Source organism: Micropterus dolomieu, linkage group LG09 (genome assembly GCF_021292245.1).
Source record: "Micropterus dolomieu isolate WLL.071019.BEF.003 ecotype Adirondacks linkage group LG09, ASM2129224v1, whole genome shotgun sequence".
In the NCBI taxonomy this organism is placed as follows: domain Eukaryota; kingdom Metazoa; phylum Chordata; class Actinopteri; order Centrarchiformes; family Centrarchidae; genus Micropterus; species Micropterus dolomieu.
In genome coordinates, this window is record NC_060158.1 from 17868750 (window position 1) to 17892117 (window position 23368).

The window sequence follows — 23368 nt, forward strand, 5'->3', positions numbered from 1 at the left end:
TTTTTTTTCACAGTTGCTGTAAACCCTGCAAGTAATTCTGTCATCAAGTAGTCATTTGACAGTTTTTGAGTGTCATTGCGGTCTTCCTACACATAAATAATAGCCAACTCTCTCCCATTCTCTATCCACACATTCCTGCAGATCACCACTCTGATCAACCATAAAGACAAGCCAAAGAAGTCAGAGCGCACCCTTGCAGCCATACACAGGGTGGGTCAGGCGGTGAGCGTGGCTGTGGGACGTTTTGTCGCCGTCGGGGAGGCCATCGCCACAGAGAACCAAGAGCTAAAGGATGAGATGGGTCAAGCCTGCTTTGAGGCACGCAGAGCAGGTAGGCGTCTTTGGCTGGATCTTAATATGTGCAGCACTCAAACTCAACACAAGTGTTTCTTTCACAAATTTATGCTGTAAAAGGGTGAGGGTGCTTCATCCTAAATGCTTCTTCATAGTGGCTATGTTCCTGTCATGTGCATGGCCATGGCTTTATGATCTTCACGAACTGCCAATGAGGATGTTATAGTTGGTTATCCAATGAGACTTAAGTTAATGTCTCCATCAGCGTTTATTTGTCAAGACAAAGTGAGAGTTTCATAAAGCATCAGGCAACACCTTCAGGTTTCACTGTATTATCAAATTTTAGCAAATTTCAATTTGTGTATACGGCCTGGCTGTCAAACAGTATTAAACCCCAGGATCTCCAGAGTGTTCTAAAGACATTGTTGTTATTAGGTTGAAAGTAAAGGCTGGGGAAAAAAAGCTTTTTTCACCCAAGGGTGCTGTGTAGAATAAATGTGTCTGCACCGGCTTGGAAAGCACAGCATAATAGATTGTGATAGAAGGCTGCTGGAGACTTATGCGTCAGGCAGTTGCCGAGATTGAAGGAGTTGTAGTTTTCCCGATATTCACTGCCTTATAGATTGCTTCTGTGTTACGTTGAGAAATATTTCTCAACCTGAAGTCAGGACCCCAATTTTGTCCCACATTTTGAATCCAATCTGCTGGCTGGGTCTTTTTTTTTCTTTCTCTTTACTCCTTATATCTGCATTACTGCAGCTTCTTTCCCGTTCTAAAACTTGCAGGTTAGGTGATAGACTATTAATCTGAACAGACTGTAGTCTTGCCCAATGTGTGCTACAAGAAGCCCCATCTGTCTGGATGTTTGTGTGGATGTATCAAGTGTAAAACAGTAAACAGCTGACAGAGACAAAGAGGTACTGAGGGTTGCAGGAGGGGTGGAAACAGTGACAACCACTGTGAAATAACAAGAATGTGTGGATCACTCTTATGGGACTGTCAGCATTTATTGAACAAGAGAAAGAAGAGGTGGTGGTTTCGTCAGAAATGTGTTTCTCTCAGTGTTTCTACACTTTCTTGTAACATTTTGTCATTAAAATGCTGTCTAAAACATACACACTGAAGACACTCATCAACCCCTTCCCTTCCCGTCCATCTAAACTTTCTTACAATTGTTTGTTTAGATAGTTGTCCCCACTCACTCGGTGAAACTGTTCTTTATATTGGGAAACTTAGTTCTTATCAGGCAAAACAAGGACCTCATTTAGCCTTCTCCAGAGCAGAGCGGAAACAATATCACATTGGATAAGAATTTAGACACAACACCGTGATAATAGGTTTATATTGGGGGAACCAGCAAAGCGTTTAATCCTCACACAGCTCGGATTTGTAAAGACGGCTAAAACTCAGACAAAAAGAGAGAGCTGGTGGGAGGAGGAGAATAGACTGATGGGAAAATGTATGTGTGCGCACGCGGGTGCGCAAAGGTACGGCTAAGTAAAGTATATTCGTGCATTTGTGTGTGTGTGTTCATGTGCAAATGTCTGGTTGTGTGTTGTCCACAGTGACTAATTTATTTAACTTCTCACTTTCCTCTTTGGGAGGTGTTTTCACAGTTTTCCCTTGCACTTCTCCTGGCAGACACTGTAAAACTGTTTCCAGATTAAAAAAACAACAACTTTTTGTCTGGTCTCTGATCATTTTCTTTAGAAATGATGGAGACATCTTCAGGGATAAAAAAGACTTTGCAGTTTTTAAGTCTACGGGAGAGAGAATGGCTAGTTATCGAAGGACTGACATTTCTCTAATACCTTGCTGCAGGGAGAGCTTAATCAGGCAGGCTTCAGCCTTGTGTGCTATAATGAATTAAATAAAGGCAGGCTGAAAGCACTAGTTTAATTAGATGCTACCCATCATCAGAGCAGTGGAGAGATCCAATGAGGCAGGTCAGTGAAGGCAATCTGTGTTGGATCTCTGTCTCTGTCTCTTTCACTCAGTTTCTCAGTGTCATTCTCACATCCGCGTGCTTCTGTCTCACTTTCTCTTTCTCCTTCAGAAAGATTCAAGATACGATGCTAGTTGGAATCAAAATCAAGTCATAGCACATACTGTATGTGAGTGTTTAAATACTGGACTACATGTGGACTACACGGACAGGGCAATAAGTTAAGGAATAAGCCTCTAAGCATACCCAACACAAGGTTGGCCTTTTTAAGGTTTACACTCATTTCTGAAGTCTACAGCAATGATAGCAGTTTAGTGAGGCTGTTCTGAGGCACAGCGGTGCTTAGAGCTAAATGCTAACATGCTGATGTATAGCAGATTTATGGATCTTAGTTTGGCATGGTTAGCATGCTAACATTTTCTAATTAGCACTAAACACTAAGTATAGCTAAGCCTGATGGGAATGTCATTAGTCTTGAAGGCATTAGGTCATAAACTAAAGTATCAGACAGGTCAAAATGTTTGACTGATAATGGCGCTCCACGTTCCAAAGATAAGGAATCCCCCAAGTTTGTACAATTTATCCTGAGGGGAACATGAATATCTGTACCAAATTTCCTCGTAATCCTCCGTCAGACAGACAGACATTGCCATCCATTGAGTCATCCAAGACTGACTGCCTGCAAGCACTGTACCAACACATCAAGGATCGCCCTTTCAAGTTTTCACTTGTGAATAATAAATTGATTATACAGAAAAAAGGAGAGTTCAGTATTTCTGATACATGATTTTCCATGTAGGAACAAAACCACTTTACAACAACAGAAGATTTGAAGGCCACGAGTAAGTAAGGGGGCAGTGGGATAGCTGTTTTACATTTAAGGTCATGAAAATTCATACTCTAGTCCATACCATCCATATTCTGGTGATTTTAGACAGTTGGCTCCCTCTGCTTTCCACCCTGGTAGTGTCACAGGGGGGAGTTGAGCAGCATTCTTTGTGAGCCAGACCTAGATGTTTTAACTGGTGGTTAGCGGAGCTGGCACTGAAAAGCAGCCTGTCGGATGCAATCAGTTTGTCGGTGCTGCTTCTTTTAAAAGACTAGCCAAACCCCATAGACAGCCAAGCTGCATGACCTGATAGAGGTCCAGCTATCTCCCCTCCCCCCTCCCTTTCTGAGCTCTCTTTCTCTGAGATTTCTCTCCTGATCCGTCTCGCTCTTAACGCTGGACATTTTCCTCTTGATAGGTAGGTACTATTTCGGTGATGGGTATTCAGCCTAAAACTCCGTATTCTTCCCTTTTTGGGGCTAGTATGAGCAGGATAGAAAGAGAGAAACAGGGAATGCTGGACTATTTATTTATAAATATTTTCGAATTTGCATATTCACTATATAATTAGTTTGTATAAGAATTTGCTCTACCCCATAAATAGCTCACATCATCCAGAAAGCATACCGGTAGTGTTTGGGTAATGCTGGCATAGCTGTCGTACCACTGTGCTGAATATAGTACCCTAGTGTTTCATCCTGTCCAGGACACTCTGTTCTCCCAGTTTTGAAGAGTGGCAGATTGGAACACTGTGCCATGGTGTTGTCTGAACTAACTTAGAGGGCATTTAGGAAATCATCTGGTTACCATCCATCCTTCAGTTTTCTGCCTCTTATTTGGGTCCAGATCACAGTGGCAGCAGGCTTTCTTTCTCATTTTTGATAAGCAATACCTGTTTTTTTAAAAGATTTGTACTGAGCATTACATTTTGCAGTTGAAAAATAAACGTTTAAGTGCTTTCTAGTTGATGTAATGTATTTAATGCTGTTTCTAAATGCGCTTGGACACATCATGTCTGTACTGCTATTTCGTGTTACCAAAATTTTGTTATAATGGCACAAATTAAACTTTCTAGATCAAGGTGATTAGAATATGCACAAGCTTAGGAAGAATGTAATACAAATGTCCCCACTTACTGTTAAAAAATTGTGTTTTAGTTGTCATGTTTGAAGTTATTTTTGATATAGGGCTGAATGATTTTGGAAAATAATCTAATTGCGATTTTTTTTTTTTACCAATATTGCGATTGCGATTTAATATGCGATTAATTTTTAAGCTCTTTACTTTCTGTATTATTCAAAATGGACAAGCAATAAATCAGTGTATAGTATGACCAACACAATATTAGATAGATGGAACCTACACTGTTCTTTCTTGTGGGTCAGGCCTCTGTTATGACGAATTAGGTAGAATTATTATTATGAGCAATGGTGGAGAAGATATATCAAATTATAATAACATGAGAAAGATTATTTTAGTCAAGTCATGGCATTAAATAATATGATATAACATCATCAGGTCGGCCTACCTACAGACTACAAGAAAAAGTAAGTTCACCACAGTGTGTTATACAGTAAGAGCTCAATAGAAAACCCACAGTTCAACCACCAATGAATGAGTCTATCAGACTGGGCCTCTTTCGGACTTGTGAGTTTGGTTTGAAACGGCATTTCACAGATATTTTCTGAGCTGACTGGTGGCTGTGTGTGTGATGCAGGTGCCACAATACGCTTACCTTACTACACATGTCTTTCTGTTCTGCATTTTTCCTGTCGGTCAAAGCCGCAGATGGCCCGACGATTTCGCCCACCACCACCACCAAGTTACCTGTGGGTGGCGGGTGCTACTTTCACTCCCTGTGTGACACTAAAGTTTATGTAGTGTCAGCTTCTGTCAAGCTTAAGGCCATTGTACAGCAAGAAGGCAAGGTACAGCGTAACGTGCAGACAAAGCATCAACTGCAGAATGCTTTCCTCTTGGGTGTCAAGTGACCAGAGTGTAATAGCAGCCTTTGCGATTAGAAAATCTCATTTTATTACATTGCGGTAATATCGCATAATGCAATTAATCGTTCAGCCCTAGTTTGATCCCAGTGAGATCCAGGCAGTGAGGAAGCTTTATATAGATTTTAAAATTGGGAAAAAGAGACCACTGGTATGGGATACAGTACAACGTATCGGCAGATAACCAGTTTAGGTATACAAATCAGTTGCAGCAGAGAAAAAGTTGTATTGTTACATTCGTATACACCAATAAAAAATATCAGACATGTACAGTTTATCAGTCTGGCTCTGTTGCTGAACCAAACTGTACCCTTCTCTCCTCTCTTGCAGGTGATGCCATAGCCCAGCTGACAGATGTGGGATCAGCCGTGCCGTCCCAGTTAGACGGACGCGTCACTGTGTTCAGTGATAGGACAGGGATGGTGAAGGCTGCCCGCTTGCTTCTCTCCTCAGTCACTAAAGTCCTGGTCTTAGCTGACCGCATTGTCATCAAACAAATAATCACATCACGCAACAAGGTGAGATATGCAAATGCAAGATGGCATATCCATTTAAGATTAGGCATAAACTCTCTCTTGCTTAGTCTCTCTTACACACACAGACACACACACACAAAATACACCCTCACACACACACCTTAGCAAACTCCATCTTGAGTACTTCATTTCCTAATAGATAAGCACTGGCTCTCTGAAAGAGGGCTCTAGAGGTAATTGAAGGGAAGCAGCACATTTAGCGACCACATAAAAACACAGAGTGAGACACTGTCTCTCTCCATCGTACCTGGCTATGCTCTTAGCCAGACAGTGTGATATGGATGCAGCTGTAGACTGAGCCAAGAATGGAAACGGGGCCTAATCGTGACTGGTTAGCCTTGTTTGGACGGACAGTCGACAGCCCCCTGTTCTCCATTACTGGAAAACACAATTATATCTCTTCCTTCTCTTTGTCTGGTATGGATAAAAGTAGATGCATTTGCACTGCCAGCTAGCCTACCCTCTGCAAATAAATTAGCAGCTACAAAGACTACTATTAGCTAAAGTGCAGGTTAGGAACTACTTAATCCGCTTATTTTATTTAAGGATATAACTGATAAAATTACATCATATTGAGACATTAATACTACAAAAGATGGCGCTGGAGTAACACACAAATTGGATGTAAAAAACCACCGTTCTCTTGTAAGGAAAGGGTTCTCTCTTGGGAAATAAACATGGTATATGATATTCTCGGTTGTTCAAGAGCAGTGTTTGTTAGGTTGCCACAGTGTGGAAGGGCTACAAGAACACCAACCACTCAGCCATTTAGTTGATTTTATTTTATTTTTTTACTCCTCTCAGGTCCTGGTTACACTCGACCATCTGGAAAGAGTCAGCACCTTCCAGGAATTTGTACAGATTTTCAGCCAGTTTGGCAATGAGATGGTGGAGTTTGCCCATCTCACCGGAGACAGACAGAACGTGAGTAGTGTGTGAAGAAACCAGCGCTCACCACTTTTCAGTTTTAAGAGTGTTAAAATCATCAGCACCCTGTAAATTTCTCTCAGTAAATGAAATGTAAATGTGGTCTAATTTTGCTGCATATGGTTATAGTGATGGTTATGAACATGCAGTAATTTGTCTCTCTGCAACACTGAGCACATTATTTATTCATGCAGATGTAATCTTCTAAGAAGCAGATATTTTCTAAACATGGTATTCTGAATGTGCGAGCAAGTGGTGGAATTAGTCTGTGAAACCTGCCGTACTTACATAGGCAAATCAATAACTCAAGCGTCAAACATTCACACTTCCCAAAAAAATCAATCAACAGTGAAGTAACAAGGAGTCTTCAGGCGTCTCTTGTTTCCACACCGTTTCCTTATTCCATTCTGTGTATTCATTTTTCGAATCTATGTCTCAATCCATAAGAGAAATGAACAGGTCAGTTGTGACTCATACGCCACAAACACTGTTTACATCACGAATCAGTGTTGATATAACTGACCTATGCTTTCAGGAACGCATTCTCTTTGCAATGTGTCAGCTTCTATCCTAGCAAATTTGCTAAACAAAACTTTTGCTCAAAGCCTCACAAAAACAGACCAACTTAGGGCTTCTTACTTTGTTCTGTCAAGGACTGCTAATCCTACTTTGATGCATACATTCAGCCTTTGCAACTAAAGCGCTTTGCCTGCAGAAGCTGATGCAAAGTGCAACGGCTGCAATATCTAGACAGGGAGAGAGGATCGACCATCATTCTTTCTGAACTTCTTCGGGGGCCCATGTTTTGACACGCACATCATATCTCTCACCAACGCTAATGCTCTTTCTCCTCATTTACCACCCTAATCTTTTTTTTATATTATTCACTCCCACTCATGCACATGCAAGTGCAAGCACACAGCCCTTTAGAAAATCTACCATCTTCATCTGTTGAAGCACAGAGGCAAAAATATTGTCTTCTATGGCAAAGTGATGGCAGAGGAGTTGTTTCAGCTGCCTTTTCCAAATCCCCTATCTATCTAATCCCAGCTGTCTATTTCTGTTTGGAATACATGGAGGGGTCATACACGCTGTGTCTTCTTTCCTGTTCTGAGAGCTCTTTTTATTTGATTACAATTAACCTATGAAAGGTTTGTGTGTGTGTAGACTTGGAGAGGAATCTCGGTAACATTTGTGTGTCTCTTCATACCAGCATAAAAGAGATTTGTTGCATACTATTGATGTCCTTCAGACACCCCAAGAGTTCTTAGAAGTTGCAACTGGAGTAAAGCCACCCATTACCATCTGGTGTGTGTGTGTGTGTGTGCTGTAGGACTTGAAGGATGAGAAGAAGAAAGCACGGATGGCAGCAGCCAGAGCAGTGCTGGAGAAATGCACCATGATGCTCCTCACAGCCTCCAAGGTAAGCAGCTGGCACACCAACAGTAGTCCTCTGGGCAAAGGGTTATGGATTATGTCTAGTTTAGTATTATGTCAAGATTCACAAGTTTATTTAATTTCAAGGTTTTTTCAAATGCTGTAAGCAGTGGTAATACTCAAAACTCAGTCACGTAATCATAAAAAGTGAGAGAAGAGAGTGAATAATCATAGTTGAAAAACAAGACAAAGGACAGAAGTTTTAAAAGAGTAGCGGAGTGCTCAAGGTTTGACATTTCACATCGAATTCCCTCCAAAGACTTGCCTGAGGCACCCAGATTGCGAGTCAGCACGGATCAACAAAGACGCCGTGTTCCACCGAATGCGTTGTGCCCTGGAGCAGGTCATCGAGATAGTCACTGAGGCACGGAGCTGTGGGGAGAACAAGATCCTTCCTGCCAGCATCTACAACGGCATCAAGGACTTCAAGGTAGGGTCAGAAATTAGACTTAGTGGAGTAGTCGATATATCTTACAGTAAAGGCTTAAGATTAGGGATGCCCCTCTGACAGCTGTTGGCCCATGAAGTTAAGTAATGATCCTCTTGTGGCTGAAGTGTCATGCTGAATAAATTTTTTTATTTTATTTTATTATTTTAGTGTGCTTAAAAATCGCTGTAGCACAGCCTTTTGAAAAATGGCAGTGACGTATTCTATTGATATTAATAAGAAAATTTAAGCAGAAATCATTAAATCACAATCTAATTGTGGCTCTGTGTGAGTGTGTGTGCAGCATTCACTGTTGTTTGTTGCAACAGCTTCATGTGCAACTCAGAGAATCAACACGGAGGACCAGCCCAACCTATTTTATAATTTTGGTCATACAGTTGTGTGAATCTCCATTAAACCTACATCACCATGAATAATCTCCTCTGTCCTTCTTGTACACTGGCAAATGAAAGCGATGAAAAACAAACAAATGTGAAGGGTCTTTTCCATTGAGATAAAAGAAGAAGAAAGTATTTTAATGAAAGGACCCAGAGATGTGTATTGCTTAATAAATGGCTTCATAGCTCTTAATGACAGAGTTTAACTAAAAGCTTATGTAAACCTATCATCTAAGGACATAAGCAGAGGAGATTACTTCTCTTAAAAACATATCTTTGTTAAAAAAAGACAGGAGAAGGATAAAACAGGAAAAAATGCATCAGCTTTTATGTTTGTGTACTTGCTGTTTGCAGAATTTATTGTGCATCTTCGATGGCCCCAAGGTGACTCAAAGGCTAAACCCATAGTCAAGAGTCAAGAGTATAACGATAATGAGATAGTAAATTATGTTTTTTTTTTTCATTAGGACATTTGTTAGTAAAACGTCTGTGTGTGTTGCCACCTCAGTCTTTTCCTTTCTCTTAACAATCTTTCCCAACCCTCCTCCCCCTCTCCTGCAGTCCAGCGTGGAGTGCCTGCGGGAGAACCTGTACTCCTTGTCACCACAGAGCATGGGCAGTCAGCTGGAGGCACTGGTGGAGCGGACAGAGGACTTCACTGATTCGGCCTACACCAGCCACGAGCAGCGGCAGGCCATTCTAGGTCTGTGCCAGCTGGCTCGCCAGGACACTCAACAGCTGGTGCACGCCTGGGTCGAGGCGGTATGTTGGCACAAGCAGGCTCGCTTGCACAGATGCACATACATCTACAGGAATATTCATAAAAACGTGTCATACCATATTAAGAATCCAGTAGTAGCTCAGTAGAGAAGTACCTCATCTGTAAGAAAAGTAAGTTCAGTATCTTATAAAAGGGAGTACACCTATCACATTTTAGTAAATATTTGATCATATCTTTTCATGTGACAACACTGAAGAAATGACACTCTTTTGCCAGCCCTGAAAAATGTCACAGAGTGCGGTGCCCGCAGTTGCTTGTCTGTGGATGCACAAAGTTGGAACCACCTTTTTGCCTGATCATTGTTGTAAGCTCATGAGCTTACGCCGTCTAGGGGATGTAGATTGTGTCTGACTTGACAGTGGAGGGGAAGGGAGCAACCGAGTGAGAGGAGGTGCAGAGCGAATATTTGCTGCTCAGCGCTGCAGTCCAACATGATAACGACCCCAAACACACCTCTAAGACGACCATTGCCTTGCTAAAGAAGCTGAAGGTAAAGGTGATGGACTGGCCAAGCATGTCTCCACCCTATTGAACATCTGTGTGGCAACCTTAAACCGAAGGTGGAGGAGTGCAAGGTCTCTACCATCCACCAGCTCCGTGATGTCCTCATGAAGGAGTGGAAGAGGACTCCAGTGGCAACCTGTGAAGCTCTGGTGAACTCCATGCCCAAGAGGGTTAAGGAAGTGCTGGAAAATAATGGTGGCCGCAGAAAATATTGACACTTTGGGCCCAATTTGGACATTTTCACTTAGGGGGTGTACTCACTTTTGTTGCCAGCGGTTTAGACATTAATGGCTCTGTGATGTGTTATTTTGAGGGGACAGCAAATTTACACTGTTATACAAGCTGTACACTCACTACTTTATATTGTAGTAAAGTGTCATTTCTTCGGTGTTGTCACATGAAAAGATATAATTAAATATTTACAAATAATGTGAGGGTTGTGTACTCACTTTTGTGAGATACTGTAAGTAAGATAATAAGATGCAAAACAGAGTTACCCAAGCAAAGAGGAAGAGATCTGGGTTGGGTTACTATTGTCAATGTAAGGAATGGCTCACACAGTCATTTCCCCTACTCACTTTCTTTTCACACGGCCCTCCTGGAACAACGGAGCATAATAACCCATCCGAAAAATAGTATTTACCGAGGCTTAGAGAGAAACATCACGTAGTGTTCCGCATTTGGCTGCCATTCAGCAGAGTCTCCTTGGCCTCGAAATTGATTGGGCTTATGAAACAAGTCATTATGTTACAGTTTCTTATTGTAAACGTTCAAGATTACACAGAGAGACGGCTGCCACATATCCGTACAGTAGCGCCTCATCTAGCCTTTGCAATTGAAGGTCATCTGGAGAACTCAACAAACACTGCATTGTTTTGAAATCTTGGGTGTCCTGCCCAGTTCAATTTTGGTCTTGGTTTCTTGTTGTGGCAGGTTTAGGAGCATATATATTTGTTTCCAACTGGATTTGTGGAGTCAGACAGAATGAAATTTCAAAAATTGTGGTGCAATATTTAAATGGGATAATTTGTTTAAGCCATTTGCGTTTGATTTAACACAATTCCATGTTGAAATGCTCGACTTTCTTATTGCATATTCAGAACATAATAGTTCACAAGTGTAATTGGAAAGTCAAAAACTGACCTATTAAGACCCCGAGGTAATTGTCATTGTCATACTCTTCCAGATAACAATGTGGGTTTGTGTGTTGGCCTGTAAAGCCAAGTTGGGGCTCATATTTTATTCTCCTCTCCCTCTCTCACCGCAGCAGTCTGCCCATGCCAAAGAGGCCACAGAGGACATGGAGGTGGCCATCCTGAAGACATGCCAGAGCGTCAATGACCTCAGACGTGAGGTGAGCGGCAGTCTTTCTCTGCTCTTCTCGTCAGCCCTCTGAGTCTGAATAGATGTACTCAGCTACAGAGTGACACAGACATGACTGAGATGTCTCTCACTGGGTGTTCTGCCTCTGTAGCTGGTTTCCCCCGTTTCTTTTCCCCCATCACTCTTCAGCTTACCTGTCAACTCAACTATGCCATTATGTCACCTCTGCTCTTCTTTTTTCTCTGCCTCTTCAAAATCCACTCTGCCTCTCACTCATCTCTCATTCTCTTGTGTTTTCTCCAGCCTCCATTACTCGCTTGTCGTCTTATTCTGCAATTTATTCTTTGATTCCTCCTCCAGCTCCATAAGGTGGCAGTCGGCCGTGCCTCAGACTTGCTCAAAGTTCACGGGGAGCAGCTGCCTCTACGGGCTCTTAAAGCCGCAGGCGCTGAGGGAAACCTGGAGGCAGTTGCGGAGTATTCACGCAAGCTCACCGAGCAGAAGGAGCAGCTGGTGGAGGTAGGTTGAGGCAGGCGCAAAGGAAGTAGGGAGGCTGGGAGAGGTTTGGTGGTAGTGCCACCTAGTAGAGGTGTTCATCTGGTAAATAATACACCAGTAGTGTAGTGAAGTTTAGATTTTTCCATATATTTGTCCGTACTCATCAATCTACCTTTTTAGGCAAAACAGCTGACATGCCACAAGCACTTGTTTATGCTAGGAAACACATACAGCTTGAGATGAATGGAAATGTAGACTACACTTCTAATCCGCAACCAAATTAAAGTAAACATGTGGTTCTGTTATGCAAACACTGAGCAGAAAACTACCATGCAGGCTTTGTCATATCTTTGCTAGTGGCATAAAAAACAAAACCTGTAGTATAATTTGAAAAGAGACATTGTGTAGTGATAAGAGTAAAAACTGGGGCGAAACGTTTTCTTAAAGATGCAGGAATTCACTCAGAATCCACCCACACTAAAAATAAAGCTTAAACACCTTTAAAGTTATTTTTATCTTCCTGCTGGACCCACATGAGTGCATAAGGTTATCGTGTAAACCTCTAAAATATATATATAAGTTCTACCACTGTAAGTAAGGTCGTATGACCACCTATGGTTGTGTTTTTGCCAGTTAGAGCTGAATTGGTAGGCAGGTACTATATATACAGTAACTTTTAACATTCATCCTGCAGTATACCTTTCAATCCTCAGAAGCACCTCCAGTCAATCATTTTCTTCCTTCTGTGACCTCAGACGTGCCGACTGCTGGGCCACGTGTCAGGCACAGAGCCTCTGGAGATTACCTGTGTACATGCTGAGGAGACCTTCCATGTCATTGGTCCACAGGTAACATTAACCCTCCAAACATTTCCTGTATGGATTTTGGTTTTTGGTCGGTTTGATGCTATACCCCATTGACTTGATGTGTAAATGGCAGCAAACAGGGGAGACAGGATCAGTCTCTGGAAAGACATACAGGTTATCTTTGATTAAAACTGAGCCCCGTTTCATTCCATTCAACACTTTTATTGTATGTCAGTAAAGTCAAACTGGTCTCACAGTGGTCTGGGAGTGAAATCAAACCTGAGTAATATTCTACTTAGATGCAGTGGGGAGGGAAAATAGACATATTCCCTCACGTCTCCTCTGTCTGCCTCCTACACCTGCCAGCTATTCAAGATGGCTGAGAACATGCCGTCCACCAAGTCCCCCTATCCCACATCTAATTATGTTTGCTCTTGGAAAAACGTCCATGCCAGTAATTATCCAGCAATGTAGAATGTTCCCATTCCTGCGGTGCTAATGTCAGGCCCCGCATGACTCCGCAGTAATGACTCCGCTCCTAAGTTCAAAGGTCAGCCAATCAATAACATTGCAGTATGGGGTGGCGCTGGTGATATGTCTCTCTGTGTGTGCCCAAAGTAATAGAGGGGTGGCCCAGAGGGTAATTGGCTATTAAATACTACACTGTGGAGGAGGGGCGTGGGGCGTGTGTGTGCTTGGGTGTGTGTGTATTTGTTTAAGTTAGATTGGTCTGTGTAGTTGTCTGAAATCTTATTTCCATTGAGTCTAGAAACCAGACTAGATTGCAGATATTACTAATTGTTACATGTGTTTCAAACATTGCAAGCCTGAGCTCGGTTACGTGTGTGGTGAGATGTGCTAAAATGGACTTATCAACCTTAATCTCTTTATTTTGCACCACATTTTTTTCCTCTGTCTTTTACTGCACTTGAAAACTTTGTTTAAATACAACTTTTCTCATTCTTCACTCTGCTGCTCAGATCATCTCGGCAGCCCAGACGCTGGCCCTCCACCCATCCAGTAAGATCGCTAAGGAGAACCTGGAGGTGTTCTGCGAGGCCTGGGAGTCACAGCTCTGTGACATGGCCCTACTGCTGAGAGAGATCAATGACTTCTTTGAAGGCAGGCGAGGTGTGTTTTAGTTTAGTAAATGGATACTCGCGTGGATTTGGATTCGTGTGGGTTGCGGTGGGCAGGACAGTCAGCACATACATGAGGAACAGAAAGCCTTTCAGAGTGAGAAGCAGAAGCGAACACAGGCAAAATGTGCTGTCAGCGGCATTTTAGCCTGAGAGAATCAAATCTGCTGATAAAACCTTGGTGAATCATTTTGACCGTGAACACTTCAATAGCCTCAATGAAAGTTAAAGTAGGCAAAGCAAGCAGCATGAGCATATCTTTAACAAAAAATTCATCATGGATTGTGGGAAGTATTTTCTAAAAGGAAAAATGTCAATGCCATTAAACACCTGTGCATTCATTCCTCCTCTGTACTCCCTCTCTTGCAAATCAGCTGCTTTTATCCTCACTAACAAAGAGTGAGACAGAAAGTACACATAGATACTCAGGCATGTGTGACTGTGTATATTTGCATGTACTGTACATTTGTCCGTGTACACAGATTTACACAGTATGTTTGCATCGGGGAGTGTTGGATATAAGTGTCACAAAACGCGCGCTTTCACATTCTGTAAATAATCTCAAAGACAGGGGAAAGATGTTTTGGCATATTTCCAAGATGCGGTTGCCCTCAAGAATGTGACCTTCACTTAAAAAGCAGTAAATATTTTGAAGTGCACCTCAGCGGGTGAAAGGATCACATCCATCACACATTTGTATTTCCGTGGAGCCAAAGTACCGTGTTAAAATGTAAAAAATATGGACACCGTGGAGAGATTTACTTTCATTATTTTCTCCTAATCTTCCTAGGTGAACATTTGGTACATGACAACAAGTTTATCGCCCATGTAGTTGATTGAAAGGAACCATGCTGTTTGTGATGAAAGATAAAAATGTGTCAAGGGTGGACAGCGATAAAAGCAACTCTGTCATTACCATAATTACTGAATAACCATAATTGCCACCCTAAATGTCTGAAAAAGTGTGGAAATCTACACACAGTCATTCAAAGACAAATAACACATGATTATGTTTTGGTTGTTTTGCTTGTGACCTTGTGTTCAGATAATCACAAATAACTCTCTACTCCTAGGAGACAAAAGACCTTATTTGTCACTTCCTAGACCTGGGGTGAGTATCACTCCATCTATCCTCATGAATGTTCCAGTGATCCAATGGTTTGTAATCCTCTGATTAATGTCGCTCTCTTTTTCCACAGAAACACTCACTCACTAACTTGAAGACTGCCAAGGCTGTCAAGTTGGATGCAGAGGTAGCATACGCCATAAACTCCTCTGGCTTTCAGCACAATACATCACATCACTTCTTGTACGCTGTTCTGACAGCGGTATATTCATCTCCAGGAAACTATGTGTCACTTGCTTGAAGAATTGATAGTGTTCGCATAGTAATAGGCTGCAATTTTGTCGGCCGGCAGTTTTTCACATTGTACCACCACAGGAAGCAGGATAATATGATATAGTTCTTCTCAGTGTGTAAACAAATTAAAAGAACACTGTTTGCTAATGTACATTTTTAAAATGTCACACATTATATTTCAATCTTTCCCATATAGATTTTATTTATATGTGTGTGTCTTTCTTTGTGTGTGTGTGTGCAGGAGCAGACAAGCATGGCCAAGCTGGGTCTGGAGCTTCGCCTGCTCTCGTCAGATGTGGACACAGAGGTGGAGAAATGGGAGGAACAAGAGAACGACATTGTCCGGCAGAGCCAGAGCCTAGCCAGCATGGCCTACAACATGCACCTGTTCACCAGGTCCCCGAACAGTACCACACGCTACACAGACGCGCACATGCCTTGATTGTATATCTGCAGCCTGCTGAACTGTTGCATTCATTTCAGAGCTCAACACTGTAAAGCCTCTTAACCATCCACATGAATCTCTTTAGAAGCTTAGTGTTAATGAGAATCCCCCCTCCAGCTATCGATAGGCTCTGACAAAGTTGACATGACTATAACTCATTCTGACAATAAGATGGTTGCGATTCATCTAAGTTTTTGATTGCTGTGGATCTATTTGTCCTTATCCAGCTTTCTCATCCATGTTTCCTTTCCTCATTTTCTGTGTTTCCTATATTGATTACCCAGAGGGGAGGGGCTGCTGAAAACAACACTAGATCTTTTTCATCAAGCTGAGGTATGTGTGTCCATATCCACTAATCTTTCTTCCTATCCACCTTCTATACTATTTTCCTCCCCGTTTTATCGACGTTGCAAATGAATGCATCTGTTGTTTCATTAAACCAAAGACACACTGGGTCTGGCAGATCAATAGGTTCGTAAATGCCAGCATCCCCTCATTCACTTCCCTCTCGCAAATCTGATAGGGCATGACTAGGACTTATGATTGCGATGTGGAGTGCTCTATGTTCCTGGCCATCATCAGACACATAAGTTGATAACAAACAAGGTTTGTATCCTCTTGAATTGCGATCAGTGCCAATAATGTGCAGTAATATGTAGAATCGGGGCCCAAAATGCCAGGCAAGATTTGTTCCATTTGGAGTGAGCGAGGGAGATAAGAGAGGAAGAACGATAGGGGAAAGAGAAGGGAAGGCGTACTGATAAGAAGAGCCAAGAAAAAGTTCATTCTTATAATACTGTGCTTTTTCTGGCATTCAAACGGCATCTTGTTGGAACTTAAAAGAATTATAGTTTTGCTTGTATTTATGTGAGTTTTTTGATTTTTGTCTCTTTTTTCCTGACTCATTCTTAAGGTTTTCTCTGAAGAGTGCCTCCAGCTGTGCTCATCTCTCCGCACTTTTTGCACCCAGGTATATACTATTAAATAAGTCTCTTACTCTCTTGAACATACACCAACAGTTTAAGGCTGAATTCCAAATCACGATGTGCTCACATGATACCATTTACAAATATGTTTGCTCATTATGCACTCTAGAAAAAGAAGAAAGAAGCAATTAAATTAAGAATTTTCTTTTGTACGCACTATGTTCTTGATTCTCTGGTGAAATCAGTATAGGAGTAAGAAACAGAAAGAAATAAACCAAATGAGAAAAGAAAACTGCTTATTTTCTTTTACCCAGTATGTACAGTAAACCCATCTGTATGCAGACACACACTGGCACCTGTGCCCCCACCCATGTTACACCTCTCACGCACATACACACCCATATCACCCTTTCTGGCATGCCACGGTCCCAGGTCCGCCTTATAAATCACACAGCAAGAGCAGGAAATTAAGGCTGTCACACACTTTCACCATCCTCTTTTTCCTCTCCGAGTCGAGATCCAACAAACAAACGTAGCCTCTGTGCCTTCGTTCCACTTGCCCTCTACCATCTTCTTCCCCAGGTCCTCCCAAGTTTAATTAAACGGCTCTTTTTGACAGCCATTAACGGCTGCCATTTGTCACCGCTGCGTATGTTTGCGCACATGTGCGTGTGTGGAGGGGATGAGAGCGTGGGAGTTGACTACGACCGCCCGGGACTAATTCATAATCAGGAGGCCCAGCTCTTCAACTTGTCTCACGCTTTCTGATTAATTACATCAAACAAACTGGTGCTAATGGAGTCCCTCTGTCTCACCCTCCACTCCCATAGTTCTTTGGCGTCAAACACAATTGTAACACACCTGTGTTGCCCTCATTGAAATTATGAGGCTATTTATGCAAATTAGCTTGAGCATTTTTTAATTGTTTTTATGTACTTTTGTCAGTCATGAGTAGCGCTAGCCTGAATAAAAGAGCTTGTGTTTTTTTAGGTCATTGTTGGCATGCAACTGGAGTAGATTGATGGCCCCCGTGACTGAGACCTAGGGATTAACTCAGCTGGATAACAGATTTAAGCAGTAGATCATGACCTGGCTGTTGCGGAGGGATTACATCAAGCAGCACTAAATTTGAATGTATTTCATCCTCCTTTTTCCTTTTTGTGATGCTTGATTTGTGTTTCACCAAGTAAATCTATCAATGTCTGTACATATTAACCCAGTCTCCCTGGATAATGCCGCCATAAACCATCCCTGCTGTCCTGAAAGACATCTCTCTCTCTCTCTCTCTCTCTCTCTCTCTCTCTCTCTCTCTCTCTCTCCCCCCCCCCCCCCCCCCCCCCTTGTTCCAGCTGGTTGATGAGGAAAAGTCTGTGGTGATGACAGACATGGAGAAACTGGTGGCATTATGCCAACAGCTGCAGATGGGGTCCAAGACTCCTGTACAGGGCAAGACTGCCACCTTCCAGAAGGTACCCATGTGTGTCTAAATTTTTTATTTTTTTTGTTTGTAAAAAAATTAATGACTTATTTTTTGTTGTTTGGGGGCCATTAAATGAGTAACATCACACAGAACAGACTTTCTTTAGTATTTTTTTCTTAAAGCGATATTTAGCTTTCACAGCATCAAAACATATCCAACAACAGACAGGCATCAGTGAAGCACTGAGCACACATGACTAACCAATAGAGCATGACTAACTTACTTCATTACTGGCCACGGCGTAGTCTTTGAGTGATCTGAGTAACACCATTATTGAACACAGGGCGCCAGATTAATGAATGTCTACGAGGAATTAATGAGCATCTTGGGCAGGGATGAGCTGGCTTAGGTCACCTTGTAATAAAGGGGAAGGTTAGAATCAAAAGGACAGGATGAAGAATAGCATGTCCTCTGCTGATTAATGAGCATCTCTTTGATATGTATTGCCTCCCATCTCTGTCTCTCCGTCCTGATGTTCACTTTATCTTTCATCACTAATGGGATAGTATGTGTCTGTCGGGGGGTGGCACAGTAGAGCACTGATCAGAAAATGTTAAGCGAAATGCTAATCGCAGTTTAGATGGTGATGTGTGCGCATGGTTAGTAGTCTTCGCGGTGGATGTGTTTTTATGTTCTTCTGCATTTGTATCTAATGTGTTTCCATGCTGCCCCTCTTAAACATTTTATTTTATCTTTGTCTCTAGGTGGACTCATCCATTCAGACAACCAGAAACATCTTGACTGTGGTCGTCTCTCTCCTCCCATTCTGTAACAAGCTCAACAGAAAGGTGAAGCCACTGAACAGGACTCATGGCTGAATGAATGACCGGCACTAGTGTTAGCTTGGGGGGGGGGGGGATACACAGCAGCCTGTTGCAGCTGAAACCCATTCTGATGAGAGCAGGGAAAGTGAACCAGATCAGTAAAATTGTGGGCCAGAAAACCAAAATAATGAGCTAAAAGATGCCAAAACACTACATAAAGCTCAGGGGAACTGCATAGTTGAGTGAAAATAGATAAAAGTATGTTGTTACATTTGTTTTCTCCCATTTTGTTGAAGAATTTTTTATTTGCAACGGCATAAAACCAGGTAACAGAAGTTTTATTTATTTATTTATTTAATGCGTTTATCCAAAGCAGCTTACAAAAAGTGCATTCAGCTATGTGGCTACAACCCAAAAATTGCAAGAATAAAGCATCAAATTCATCACATATGCTGAACTGCTTGAAGTGCTACATTTAGAAACAATAACAGATAGACAAAGAGTTGACAGAGAGAAATAAAACAACTGGCAGAGGCGAGGTCATTTTTTCAAAAGATAGCGAGCCCTTGATTTTCAGATTTTGTTTCCTTCCATTCATCACCTATACATGCTATGTCCGCTTTCAGTACAAGTCAGAGAGGAGTAGCCTGGGTTCCCCGCAGGACTGGAGAGAGAGGCAAGATGGATCCACACCTGTCAAAGAGGAAGGAGCTCTTAACAGCAAGAACAGCAACGGCTTTGGTGTCAAGTCCTTGGAGCAGCACATGGCCGGTCTCAACCTCCTTGAGAGCAAATAATCCCAGAAATAGTTGCCTCCTTTGTCCATTATTCTCCCTTGGAACAGCACATGGTCAACCTCACCTTTCTGGAAGATATGTAATCCAGGAAATACTTCATTCCCTCATTCTCATGCACCCACCACCAGATCTGTGGGGTGAAGATAGTTTCCTGGGTCGGTCAGAGTTTGTATTTGCTGTCTGGATGCTGAATTGAAAGGTTTACAGAGATAGAAGCAGATCCAAGCTCTAAGTGCCCAGGGGCAGTTTTACCCCCAGGGTAGCGCTGCACATTTTTCCGCACCAGTTCCACCCCAGTCCACAAGATGGAGACAATCAGCCAACACTATGACTTTACCATTTTAAGTGAGCCTATTTAATTAAAGAGGGGCCTGACACACACCTGCTTTTGGAGTCAGTTGTATCACTTCTCTGGATATTGAGTTGATAAACTGATCAGAAATCAGGAAAGAACCCCTCTTGATGCTCAGCCATACATCTCTCTTCAGTATGTGCCTCTGTGTGACAAGCCTATTTGTTTTGTGGTGTACTGTAAACGTGTTGCACATGTTAGCCAAATGGAGGGCACAGTGAAATGGCTAACAACCCACCATGCATGATGCCATCATCACCAAACCCTTGTATTTGTTTGTGGTCAATGTGTCATAGGTTTGTTAACACTTGTTCTGTAATGTTAACCATAGTGGTACATTCTGTCCTTGATCACTGCCATTGCAGTTAGCATCTCACTGGGATAAATAAGTATTTTAAAAGTCAGCCATGCCATATGATTAATGTCTAATTTCCATACAGTTTGCTATGGAATAATCCCCATGTGCCATGTTAGTAACAAAATGCAAAAATCACAATTTAATGCCAAATATGATTGTTCTCATGAAGACGCTCTGATCTTCAGCTTGCTTCTTGTATTAAATATAAAGCTCTTAGTCCTCCTGTGTACATCACTGGAGATTTTTTATTCCGGCCTGGTTTCTCCAAAAACTCAGAAGATAAACATAAAGTGTATCACTAAGATGCTTTTGGGATGTCAGGACCTTACTTTATACTGTCCTGGTGATTATTAAATCATATTATATGTATACTGTTAAACATTTTTTCCTCACATATGATATGAAAGATATTTCTGAACTGGCACCTGTGTCAAATGGAGCCTTGAAGTGTACTTGTTATGAAGACATCATTGTGAAGCTGCCTAGTTGGCCAATATGTATTAAATGGTATATGGTATGTATAAAAATGGTACGTATGTGTGTATACGTACACACACACACACACACACACATATATACACATACATATATACACACACACACACACACTTTAAGTATCCTCAGATAATGACTTCGGTACTAGGTGAGGGTGTGATAGTGACTGAAATGAATAACATACATTAAGCTTTAGAGATGCTTTGTACAGTGTAAGAGCAGCTAAGGATGCTGGGTATTGTAGTGGCGCTACAGATGTGAAGAAATCATAGATCTAGTTTTGGACCATCTATTCTTTTGAAAATTGAAAGGTTAATAAAGGTGATGCATAAGAAATAAACAATATTTTTCTTAAATCACTGTTCGTCTTTATTGACATTCTATAAAAATAATTCAAACTGAATATTCAGTGTTCAGGGTATTTAACAAACAGACTTTGTGTAATTTGTCATGCTTTCCTCTATTTTCCCATTTTTTTTAAATGAGAAAAACCAAACAATAAATAAAGAATGCTTCCTGACACCCTCCTCAATTTCCAACACAATGAAATGCAATGTGTAATAGTCTAGAGAGGCACAGTACAGTGCTTGCATTATACGCAACAGTCCCTTTGATATGACCAGACATAAACTGTCACTTTCCAGTATAATGTTCCCAGTCTTCATCCAAACTGGTGGGAGTGGAAAGGAGGGAAGCTCTCCTAGAATACTTTTTGACTGAAATAAGGCAAAAACATGGAGCTCTGTCAAGTGGGTTGTGACTGGGCAGCAGTGCGTTTGGAAACAACACTCTCAAACTCCTCTCTGCTCAGAAGATTCTCTGTTATGCTCTTGCTCTCCTCAAACTTTGGAAGGATGACAGCAATGTATCCTTCGGTGGATGGCTGTTCAGATTGGACAAACAAAGTACAAGTACAACAAAGTAAAAAATTTGTATTGATGAGATTAGATGAAACTAGTAGAGAAACTGAGCATGTGGATGAAACTGTCATGCAGACTTATACGATATTGACAAAACAATACATTGAAAGTGTTAAATTTACACTATTGTATGGCCAAATGCAGGACATCCAAAATAGTGTGCAAAGCTGACTATTTACATTAATAGATGCAAAAATGTGTTATTGGCAATTCAAAAGACTCATTCACAGCATGGATGGACATATACACACACACACACACATATATATCTATCTATCGTAATGATAACATTACAGTGTAAAAATGTAATTTACCTTTTCCAACAAGAGAGAAGGTGTTTCTAAAATATTTTCATTGACTTCAAGAAGACGTCCACGGATACAGCTAAAAAGATGATAGACTTGTGTGACTGATCATGACATACAAGCATGTGGAATGTATGCCTAGAAAAACAAATCACTGTCTCACCTGTAGATTGTGTATTCAGTTTCATCTGTGCATGTTATCCTACACAGAGGTGCAAAATCAGTAAGGAACTGACCCCCCTACAAAGGGGAAAAAATGTGAGAAGTGAAGAGAACACAAGTACAAATGTATGCATATATACCAAAAAAATTATTATTATTAATTTACCCGCTTGGACTTCCCAGACACTTTATTGTTCAGCCGACTGCAGCCGTTACTGATCTGGTAATTGATGCTTTTGACTGTCCGCCCGTTCTGAAGGATCGGGTGAGTGTCTGCTAACGTGACAACACATATTCTGCAGAGAGCAAGCACAAATTTAGAAGCGTGCCCTAAAAATAAATACCAAAAGTTAACAATATCAGTGGTTGAAAGCCACTTATATTAACGTAACGTTACACTTACATTCAGTGTGGATTAAGTTGAAACAAGTGCGACACAAAACGTCGGAGTAAATTAAAAATGCACAAATTGATGGGGACTTAACGTTACCTGTTTGAATGCTGCAGAATGCAGTGGTCCTCACATGGATTCCCTTTCATATCTAAATAAAACAACGACAATAACTTAACGTATTTGTGACATTTAAATAAAATGCATTATGCTGGGTAAGTATCAAAATATTTAGTGCTCTCCCTCCCTCTTCTCTCAAGTTAAACTAACGTTAGCTGACTCAGCCACCGGGCAGCTAACATGAGATACATTTCAGTGAGACTTTATTTACCGGCTCTGTACCATCGCGTGTAATATCGGTCGACAACTGAAGGCGCTTTTGCTTCTGTGTCTTTCTCCTCCACGCAGTCCATCAAAAGTGTTCACAACACAGCTTGTAAGAAAACGACTAACAGTGCCTACGCTGCTTCACTATACTACTATGCTAGACGGACAGCTAATGACGTGACACCGGGCGGTCCGTCCTTCGAACAAACCCGAAACGTTTAAGAGCGAAATGGTTCCAGGAATTCTTTGTCTCTTCTTTGGAGGACTGAAGAGGTGAATTTGACACTTTAGAAATACAGCGCTTAAGGCTGCGTGAATACCCGGGCAAAGTAGGCAGCTGCACCAGACAATCACGAGCCCCATTTATTGTGTGTCACTTGATTTGTTGTCAAATTTATCAACAGTAACACGCAATATCAACTCAAATAAAAGGGACCTT

At 41.6% G+C, this 23368-nt stretch overlaps 2 protein-coding genes across 6 annotated transcripts in view; one reads left to right on the top strand and one right to left on the bottom strand.

The window, feature by feature from the left end:
* ctnnal1 (catenin (cadherin-associated protein), alpha-like 1) overlaps window positions 1-21180 on the top strand; it is a 57005-nt gene extending 35825 nt beyond the window's left edge. For 2 of the 4 annotated variants that reach the window (XM_046058171.1, XM_046058168.1), the window contains exons 2-19: window positions 142-331; window positions 5402-5589; window positions 6412-6531; window positions 7868-7957; window positions 8231-8401; window positions 9358-9558; window positions 11349-11435; window positions 11765-11923; window positions 12658-12750; window positions 13689-13839; window positions 14921-14958; window positions 15047-15100; window positions 15449-15603; window positions 15937-15985; window positions 16566-16622; window positions 17928-18047; window positions 18763-18846; window positions 19449-21180. In XM_046058171.1, coding sequence (XP_045914127.1) covers window positions 298-331; window positions 5402-5589; window positions 6412-6531; window positions 7868-7957; window positions 8231-8401; window positions 9358-9558; window positions 11349-11435; window positions 11765-11923; window positions 12658-12750; window positions 13689-13839; window positions 14921-14958; window positions 15047-15100; window positions 15449-15603; window positions 15937-15985; window positions 16566-16622; window positions 17928-18047; window positions 18763-18846; window positions 19449-19619 — 2022 coding nt within the window. In that variant the 5' untranslated portion in view covers window positions 142-297 and the 3' untranslated portion in view covers window positions 19620-21180. Of the gene's footprint in view, window positions 1-141; window positions 332-5401; window positions 5590-6411; window positions 6532-7867; window positions 7958-8230; window positions 8402-9357; window positions 9559-11348; window positions 11436-11764; window positions 11924-12657; window positions 12751-13688; window positions 13840-14920; window positions 14959-15046; window positions 15101-15448; window positions 15604-15936; window positions 15986-16565; window positions 16623-17568; window positions 17713-17927; window positions 18048-18762; window positions 18847-19448 lie in introns of those variants that run through there. The other 2 variants (XM_046058169.1, XR_006826288.1) reach the window with 2 other exon arrangements.
* abitram (actin binding transcription modulator) lies at window positions 21176-23368 on the bottom strand. Of its 2 annotated transcripts, none has more exons than XM_046058173.1 (6): window positions 22945-23368; window positions 22702-22753; window positions 22378-22507; window positions 22213-22289; window positions 22059-22128; window positions 21176-21707 (listed from the first exon to the last, which is right to left on the bottom strand). In XM_046058173.1, exons 2-6 carry the CDS (start codon window positions 22749-22751, stop codon window positions 21570-21572), a joined length of 465 nt encoding a protein of 154 aa, XP_045914129.1. In that variant the 5' UTR covers window positions 22752-22753; window positions 22945-23368; the 3' UTR covers window positions 21176-21569. The 2 variants fall into 2 exon arrangements, with proteins under 2 accessions (XP_045914129.1, XP_045914128.1); XM_046058172.1 differs by having other exon boundaries at window positions 22934-23358.